This window comes from Tupaia chinensis, unplaced genomic scaffold (assembly GCF_000334495.1).
Source record: "Tupaia chinensis unplaced genomic scaffold, TupChi_1.0 Scaffold000014_1, whole genome shotgun sequence".
NCBI lineage: Eukaryota > Metazoa > Chordata > Mammalia > Scandentia > Tupaiidae > Tupaia > Tupaia belangeri.
In genome coordinates this window covers 6773464-6783170 of record NW_006159444.1, presented here as the reverse complement: position 1 = coordinate 6783170, position 9707 = coordinate 6773464, and the positions used below count along the sequence as shown (strand labels likewise).

Genomic DNA, 9707 nt, shown 5'->3' with positions numbered 1-9707 from the left:
CTTTATGGAATACTATTCAGTCAAAAAAAAAAAAAAAAACCTGACAGGACCCTAGCTTTTTATAGAAAGTGGATGAATATGGAAGAATTATTGCTGAGTGAAGCAAGCCAGGCTATGAAGGAGAGACATTGTATGTCTCCACTTAATATATACTGACTGTCCACACTCTATGGCTGAAACTGAAAGAGTAGAGGATATAGAAACATAGAAAACGGTTATAGATACCAGATACAGTGTAGGAAGACGGTGGGAGAAGGAGGAGAGTGTGAGGAAAGAAATTAAGGAGAAAACAGAGAGGCAAGACATTTATGGGACACAGAAATGAGTTATTACGTGTTGATGATAATGTGTATCATATTCCCAAATGGACTGGTGAGAAATGTATTCATGTTGGAACATTCTCTGTAAAAGATAAGTGAAGGATATGATTGAATTTATAAAACAGATTAAAATAAAATAAAATATATAAAAAAACTAAAAAAAATTAAAAATAAATTTTAAAAGTTTCTGGAAACAACAACAAAACAAAACAATTCAAGAGAGACACAGTTCTCTCTACCCCAATGGGAACTGATCACATCACAATCTTTTCCCCTTTTTTTCCATGCCATCAGGCCTCTGGGCCCAGGACCCAGCGTGTTTTTCAGGGCATCAGGCCTGGGATTTGAACTGAGGTTGACATGTGGGGTCAAGCTATCCCATAGACAGCACTTAACTTTTGTACCCTGGAACTGGCCATCACTTTTACTGACATGTGGTGGCTTTTGACTTTCTATTTAGGCAGTGTCTGTGTTATCATGGAGCTCCTCTCGCTCCTCTCAACAGCTCCCCTCCAGGTCAGTGGAGTATCTGAGTTCATCTTATTGGATTTCTTTCTTTCTTTTTTCTTTTTTAAAGAGATTTTTTTGCTATAGGGTGCATGTGCTTGCTGGAGAGACAGAGAGAGAGAGAGACGGAGAGACAGAAAGTGAGAAATCACCCCCACCCTCCATGGAGAATGAAGAATGGCCATGCTGGAATCCCTTCTCCTCTGTACTCCTCTCAGGATCTTAGGTATGCACACACATGCACCCGGTGTGAGTTTAAGCCACCAGGTCCAGGATGCGAACCACAGTCTACTATGTGGGAGTCCAGCAATGTAACCATTACGCCATCTGTTGGTCCCCCTTATTGTATTTCTTATTGATCCTGAATGAATCATAAGGAGGACAGGAGTGAGGAGAAGGTCAGGAATTGGTGGCATAGGTGGTGGCCAGGAAGTGGGTCTTCTTCTCTGCCAGCACTCCCTAGCCCTGAGGAGGGATTTCCCCGCTGTCACAGAGGCTGAAGGAGGTGCATCTATGGGCCCTGTTCTACTCATTCCAACCCTCTTGTGCATTTTTCTTTCACAGATCTTCACTCTCTTTGCTATGACTTCACTGTCATTTTTAAGCCCGTAATTCAGCAATGGTCATGTGAGGTTCAAGGCAAGGTGGATGAAAAGTCTTTCCTTTACTACAACTGTGACATTAAGGAGGTCAAACCCTCTGGTCTCCTGGGGAAGGAAATACAACGCACAAACACCTGGGAAGAACAGAATGAAATGCTGATGGACGTGATCGATGTCTTCAAACAGCAACTGCCTGAAGTTGAACCAAAGAATTACACGATCAGAGGTTAGTGTGAAAAGGCCCAGGGCGGTAGAGTGCAGATTATCTGGGGCAGGGACTTTGTTTTCATGAATAATAGTGAAAGTTGGTGTTACCCAAACAGTAAGGACAGATCTTCTAGGACAGAGCAGGGCCAAGAGGTAGGAAGGGATATGATAGGAGTAAGATACTGGGCGGGATGAGAACTTGTCTATATGAGTGACCGAGCTCTTTCTGATGGGGGCAGGTCCCCTCACCCTGCAGGGGAGGATGTCCTGTCAGTGTGAAGCTAATGGACTCTCCAATGGATCTTGGCGCTTCAGCTTCAATGGACAAATATTCCTCCTCTTCGACTCCAAGAAAAGAAAGTGGACAGTGGTTCATTCTGGAGCCAGATTGATGGAGAAGACTTGGGTGAATGACAGGGATGTGACTGAGTTCTTCAGGAAGATCTCAGTCGGAGACTGCAGGAGGTGGCTTGAGAATTTCTTGGTGCACTGGGATAAAATGCTGGAGACAACAGGTAATTGAAGTGGGGAAAGAAATGGTAACTCATGAGGTGAGACCTACCTACCCCTGTCCATGTATGTGCTTGTGTGTGTGTGTTTGTTTGTATAAATGACCCATCTAAGGTGAGTTCTTGTTTGGAGAACAATGGCAGTTTGTATGGTCTACCATAGTCTTTTTCTCTTTCATCACCTGCCAGCTCTTTCTTACTGTGCATACATTCACTGTGGATTTCTTCCTGACCCTCAGGTATGGACTTTATCATGTTTTCAGACCTTAACCTCTAACTGTTCCTTCTTGCTAGAATCTTTTTGTTTGTTTGTTTCCTTTCATGTCATTTGGTCTGTTTCTGGAAATTATGAAATACCATCTATTTTTTGTTGTTGTTTTATTTGCGTGTGTGTATATTTTTGTTTGTTTGTATATTTTGTTACAGGGTCCATGTGCTCCCCAGAGAGAGGCAGACACAGAGAAAGGGAAAGTGAGAAATCAGCCCCAGAGAAAAGGCCACGCTGTAATCTTTTCTCCTCCATTCTCCTCTTGAATTTTGGGCCACTCATGCACATGTGCCCAGGGTAATCTTCAAGTCACTGAGTCCGAGATTTGAACTGTTGCCAGTCGTGTGGTAGTCTAGCGCCTTAACTATACCACCGAATGGTCCCTTCCTACTTTTTTCTTTAATGGCCAGAGGGTGCATGAGAAGCAGAAGAGAGAGAGAAAGAGAAACAGAGAACTCTCCAAAGGGACATGGTCATGTCACAATCGTTTCTCCATTTCTCCATCTTGTTGGGATTTTGATCAGGCAAACACATGTGTTTTTAAGCTGCTTGGGCTGGGATTTGAATGATGGTCGACCACATGGGATCTATCTCCCTTAACCACCAGGCTGGCCTTCTAACAAAGCACTTCTGTATTAGTTCCTGAGAAGCATTCCTTACCACTGTCTTCCTGGTCACTCCTTCATCTGGTTCAGCCACAGTGCCAAGTTATATTGTCATTCTTGCTTCGCTCATCGCTGTATGAGCTACTGGAGGACAGGACCCATCCCCTCTCTGTCTTCCTGTCCCAGGGCTACCCCAGCAGCTGCCACATACAGAGGGTGGAAAATATCTACCCTGGTGGATGGATGCCAGGGCCGCAGGAGCAGAGGAGTCATCTCAGATCTGTGGTCCTGACCATGGCTGTCACTCTTGAGTTTCCATTTCAGGACCACCAACCGTAGTCCCAAATGCATTCCACGCCAAGGCTACGACCATCGGGCCCAGACTCTGGACCCTTCTTGTGATCCTCACCATCTCTGTCCTACTTGGAACCTGAGGAAGAGTCCTTTAGAGAGTGACAGGTACAGTGGGCAGAATTAGGAGGGAAGCTGGGGCCAGTGAGGGAGGTGTGAGGAAAGAGGAGAATTCCCAGAGTCTCACCCTGCCCCACCAACTGGACCTTCTCATCCTGGAAATGAGACACATGGATGATGTCCTCATGGCAATAACTTGGGCAAGTCAGCCCTGAATTCTGATATATGCTGGATGTCCAAGGTCAATGGGCCATTTTCAACAAGTTGCACCAGTAGGTTTATGCCTGTTGATGCTCAGAGGGTTTATAAAACCATCATGTTTCAGGCCAGGGTCCTATTTGGGAAGAGCACAGCAGTGTGTGGTGTAGAGCTAGCCAGAACACAAGGCAGGACAGTGTTCAGAGCTGGGGAAGGCAGCACATGGTAGCTTCACATAATGCACCATCAGTGAGGGCATCTGTGCACAAGGATGCAGGGTGAGGAGCCGGGATCTAATCCCAGGAAGAGGAAGTAAAAAGACCTTTGCACACCCAACTCATAAGGTTGGATTTCAGGGCTACATTCTCATGGAGAGTGGTTTGGGTTGGAGCAGTTAAGGCAGAAGGTGACAGCAGAAACTGTCCAGGCAGAGACTATAAGGAGGCAGCTCTCTCTAGATCCCTGGGAATCCAGACTCAACCCTGGAGCAGTGCTCTGGCAGCCAACCTTCTGCAGATCCTGGATCCTGAGCCAGCTGAGTGGCCCTGCCTTGAGCAGAGATGATTCCAGGGATAGATGGGGGCTGAGCCAGCCAGGAATGAGTGGGTCAGGACTGGGACAGTCACACTCAGAGCTACGGGTGCTGCTCCCAGGGGAGCAGAGGCTGAGAGAGAGGGGGAAGAAGGATGTTTGCCAGCCATCCTTTGCAAGGCTCTGGAGCCAGGATCCCTTTAGACAGAACTGCCCTGGCCCTTCAGGCCTCCCCATCAGATGGGGTATCAGCCCCTGTGGAAGGGAGCAGACTCACCATGAGCAGCTCCAGTTCTGAGCCACCACAGTATTTAGCAGGGTCTGGGGCTGAGTTTGTAACGAGGTAAAGGAGACAGGGGGTTGATACAGGCTGTGGAGCCAGGGGTAGGAAAATGTAGAGCCGTGACCTTTATTGAGAGCATGTTTGAAATGACTCAGGATTTTTCAGGTACTTGGACCAACATGTGTTTCTTTTCTGAAGGCTGAAGTCGCTTCCAAGAAGACCCTAAATATGTGATCAATTGGAACCTCTTCTGGTTGACTGCCTTTCCACTATCTACCTTTCCATTTCTTCTTGTGACTACTAGGAGTTTTAAACCTTCAAGCAAATTGAGAGGCCTTCAGCTGATTGTGAAGCTACCCTACATTTAATATCTTATGCCCTTTTTCCACCTGGTGATGATCTTTTAGGCATTTCCTTTTTAAAATATTTTTTTCATGTGAGCATGTGCTCACCAGAGAGACAGAGAAAAGATAAATGAAATATCACCCTCAGAGGGGATGCCCACATTGCATTCCCTTCTCTATTCTCCTATGAGGTTTTGGGCACGTACACACATGTGACCAGCGTGATTTTCAAACTGCCAGGCCTGGTGCTCAAACCATGGTCAGCGATTTGGATTCTAGCGCCCTAACCTATGTGTTCAGCATCCACCTGTGTGGCCTTACATTCATGGCTGCATTCACCTCCTCCGTGGTGGCATACGTGACAAACCCAAAGCCACCAGAATGCCTGGTGTTTGGATCTCGCATAACCACACAGTCCCTCATTGTTCCCAATTGCTCAGCATGGTGGGTTCAAAGCTCAACTGTTTGATGAAGAGCTTCTACAGTTGTTCCAGCTTTTTAGGAAACTCTGACTTAGACACGACAGGAGTGTGAAGAGAGACTTCAACGATGCTTTCCCAGCGGTGTCCGTCGGCATAAAGGAGTAAGCTAACAAATGTATCTGAAATAATCCAACTTTTCAGGGACTACTAGACACGGGTTTTGAACTGACACTGACTATGGCCCACCAATTAGGTTGAAGGAAGTCAGGTGATCAGTGGGGTTTGAGCTCAGGTCCAGCTCACTGTGGTTATTCTCCCAGTCCCAGAATGCATAACTGGAATCATCATACTTACCAGCTGGTTCCCTCATTGGTTCCCCTGTCTTTGAACTCGGGCTGTTAGGGTAGGAAAGGCCAAGTGAAAGCCACTCAAACTACCTCCACCGAGGGAAAGGATAAATCAAAAGCAGTGCTACGTTCCTGGAGGGATTGTAGAGATACGTGCCACCATCAGGGGCTTAAAAGACACAGGGTGGTGATTTCCAGCACGTCTTCATTCAGCTCTCCTATTTGCCCAGATGGATGGATCCTGACAACGATGAAATATCACATCCAGAACCACGGTCTGACTCCAGTTGCAGCTGCTGTAACAGATGTAATCTCATTGTTTTAGCAAACTGTCACCTGGTGATACGATCCTTTGATATCCAGTATACAAATATTAATCTGGTTAATGTCTTTTTCCATCTCTACCATCAAGGCCCATGAGAAGTAGTTACTTTCAGCTGGCAAAGTCAGAAACTCACCTTCACTGTCCTACTTTAGGGGTGTGTCAACTCTCCAGGCCTATATTGTAATTGAGTTTGCGAGACCTTGATTATCTTTCCCTTCTGTAAGATACCCTGCAGGTCCATTGTATCAATGGCCTTATGCTTACTGGTTCTAGCAAGTGAGAAGCACAGCTACTTTACACTCATTAGTAAGACACCTGAGTGTCAGGTGCTAGGCAATACAATTCGACAAAATTCCAGGGGTCTTCTACCTCAGTGGAATTTCTAGGAATCCAGTGGTCTGAGGAAGGACAAGATATCCTTTCTGGAGTGAAGGCTACAGTGTTACATCTAATCCCTCCGACAACCAAAGAAAACAGGCACAATGCCCAGTTGGCCTCTTTGGATCTTAGAGATTCCTCACTGACTGTGTTCCTCTGGTTCATTTATTGAGTGACCTGAAAAGCTGCTAATTGGACTGCAAGGAGAATCAGGAAGAACTTTACAAAAGAAAAGCTACCTTGCAACTGTCATCTCCTCTAGAAATGGCGAGGGTGCTCCATAACAGCCAGTCTGTTTTCCTATCTTGCAGGATTTTGCTTTGGTTAAGAGGGCCATCAATCTCAAAGCTTTTCAGCTGCAGAATCTTCAGGTTCTGAGGAGTCTCATGCAGCCCCTGTACCTCCAGACATATGCTCTTGAACAGTGTGGCCTGATAAACTATGGTACCATTTAGACCTCAGTATCAGAGGTCAGCTTCCTGGGAACATGGATTTTGATTGTCACCTCTGTGGGTCAGCTTCATAGAAGAAAAGGCAGATTCATAAAACTTTGCCTGATGTTCTAGCAGAACCTGTATCAAGCGAAAGACATGAGTTTGTGATGGTACAATATATGAGTGAATTTTAGGTAACGATGCACCTGTTGAACATAAAGGTTAACAGTGCAGAAACTTATTTTGTAAGTGCCAGTGTAGAGTACGCAGTCTCAACATGGCCAGAGTTGCTGCGAAGAGATTTTGAATCACTTTTTCCAAGAGTGGCTAAAAGGAAACTGATGATTCTGACTGGAACACAGAAAACTAAGAGTGATAGGACTATGTGGAGCAAAGAGGTAAACATTGGAAGAGAAATGCTCTTAGAAAAGGTTATCAATGGTGCTAAGAAAATTTGCTATGCCCTTTGAGCCGAAGGTAATTGGATTGAATTAACTGACTCATCATCTGGCTTGGCATTTTTTGGATCATATACAAACATTTCTTTTTGAAATAGATAAATTCTACCAGTATTAAGGATTCTCTATTGATATCCTGGCTGTCATGAAATAAGATACTTCCTACCCATGTGGTTGTAGGAAGTATCTTCACTAATGCAATACCAGAAAGCCATATTAGAAATAGATTAGGTGGGAACTGGCAGTAATGTCAATTTATTTGCTATACTATTTATATGTAGCATTTGGTTGCTCTATAACTGTCAAAGACTTCTGTGTAGCACTGGCAAATGATTTGGGTTTTTTAAATTGTCAATGTTCTTATTGCCATTGAACACAGGTTGAGCACATCCACGTTGTATGGAATGTGGTCATTATCATGTAACCAGGTAAATTCTCTTACTGTACTTCCTCCCCTTTATTGGAAAAACTTGTTCTAATATTTTTTTCTCCAAAAACAAATAAAAAATAAATTTGGTTATGGGGGAAAAATAAGCTGCAAATTTTGAGTGGGGCCCACAATAAGAGAAGGTTCTACAACAGGTCCAGGCTGCTGCCCTGTTGCTCTGCCCCTTAGAGCACATGATCTGGTAGACTCAATGGTACTGAAGTGTCTGGAACAGACAGGGAGGTGGTTTTGAGCCTTTGACAAACCCTTCTGGGTGAATATCTGTAAGTTTTTAGGGTTTAGAGCTGAGCCCTGCTACCATCCACAGAGAACTATTCTACTTCTGAGAAACAGCTCTTGGTCTGCTACTGGGCCTTAGCAAAGAATGAGTGCTTGACCAGGGACCACCAAGTTACATGTGGCCTGAGCTGCCCATCAGAAATTGCCCTCTAACCCAAGGAGCCATAAAAGTGGGCGTGTACAGCAACACTCAATCATCGAATGAAAGCGGTATGCCTGTGATAAGGAGGGGCAGCTTCTGAGGCACAAGGAAGTCATATGGAGAAGTGGCCCCAGTGCCCAAGGTCCCCGCCACACCACCTTCTCTCTTCCAGCCAGCACCTGTGGCCTCGTGGAGTTTCTTGCAACAAGGTGACAGACTAAGAGTAAACTTAAGCCTGGTGTTTAGTTAGTTCTGTCAGGTATGTGGGCCCCCTGCAAGTGGACACCTGCAGTGCTATAATCCTCTCTGGGGGAGTCCCTGAAGGACAGTGGTGGCAGGAGGTCCTCCCAGTGAGTAGAACTGGGACCACAACACCTGTTGTTCCCTGTGCTTGGATGAGTAAATGGCCAGATATGTAATTATATACCAATTCATGGCTGTGGCCAGTGATTTGAGTGGATGTTCAGGGATTTGGAAGGGGTATGGTTGGAAAATTGGTGGTAAGGAATCTGTGGAAGCAGTTTCTGGATAGACCTGTCTGAGTGGTAAGGGTATTTGTGTCCCACGTGAATGCTCGGTAGAGGAGGACTGTTACCAGAGAGGTGACTCATTCAGTGGATACCTACCAGCCCCTTCCCTCAGCCATGCCTGTCCTGTATGTGGGCTCATGAATGCGGTGGCCATGGTGGCAGGGATAAGGCTGTACATGGGCTCAGCAACTTGGACTTCCACTCACCAGTTGATCTGGCTATGGCCCTGGCTAAGTGCCTAACTATATAAAGCCTGCTCACAATGGCCTCTCTTATGTCAAGCACCACACCAACAGCTTTCTGGGATGTTCATAAACAACCTTCCCGAACCACTCAGATAAACTACTATTGCCACGAGTCATGATAAACCAAACTGGTCACAATTAACAGTAAGACTATATGGTCACGATAAGACCCTTCTCAGAGAGGCGTATAAACCTGGCTCCCAGACAGCTCAATGCCATCCAGTGTGTGACCCAGAGCAGCAGCTGTGCTTGAGCACCTCCCATAGCAGCTCACGTCTCTGAGGCTGGATCACTGACACTCTCCTTATGGAATCAGACAGGCCTAGGGCTCCTGCGTGTCCAAAGGATACTTGGCTGCAGACCTGTGCTGTGCCATATTGCTGGAGAACTTCCTGTGAAAGTCCTCATCTCACAAAAGACATTTCAGTGAGGCTCCGGATAGACTCTCAGGGTAGAGCCCCTTCCTGTGTGGTGCAGGGACTGACCTTGAGCAAGTGTGGAAGGCCGCGTATTAGATCTTGCATGCGAACAACTATTCGTCCACTTTGTTCCCTTACCCTAACATGGCTGTCTGCTTCTGTAAACCTGCTTGCTCTTCCCATGAGAAAATAGCTCTGCTCCGTGTTCCGCTGCCTTTCCGGGGCTGGCGTGTGGCCTCCAGGCCTGCATGTGGCCTCCGGGCCTGCGCGTGGCTGCCGGGCCTGCGCCTATGCGTGGCCGCCGGGCCTGCACCTGGCCCCCGGGGCTGTGCCTGTGCGTGGTCACCGGGCCTAAGCGTGGCCGCTGGGCCTGCGTGTGGCTGCCGGGCCTGTGCCTGCGCGTGGTCGCTGGGCCTGAGCGTGACCGCCGGGCCTGAGCCTGTGCGTGGCTGCCGGGCCTGCACATGGCCGCCAGGCCTGCGCGTGGCCCCTGGG

General features: G+C 46.8%; 1 protein-coding gene and 1 pseudogene across 2 annotated transcripts in view; both read left to right on the top strand.

The window, feature by feature from the left end:
• Nucleotides 1-4899, top strand: part of LOC102470196 (UL16-binding protein 1) — a 12065-nt gene extending 7166 nt beyond the window's left edge. Inside the window, exons 2-5 of one of the 2 annotated variants that reach the window (XM_014585824.2) lie at nt 1392-1655; nt 1876-2151; nt 3331-3477; nt 4640-4899. In XM_014585824.2, coding sequence (XP_014441310.1) covers nt 1392-1655; nt 1876-2151; nt 3331-3452 — 662 coding nt within the window. In that variant the 3' untranslated portion in view covers nt 3453-3477; nt 4640-4899. The remainder of the gene's footprint in view (nt 1-1391; nt 1656-1875; nt 2152-3330; nt 3478-4639) is intronic. The other variant, XM_014585827.2, reaches the window with a different exon arrangement.
• Nucleotides 4900-5804: 905 nt separating this feature from the next.
• Nucleotides 5805-9385, top strand: LOC106734322 (methylmalonic aciduria and homocystinuria type D protein, mitochondrial pseudogene; annotated as a pseudogene).
• Nucleotides 9386-9707: the final 322 nt, after the last annotated feature.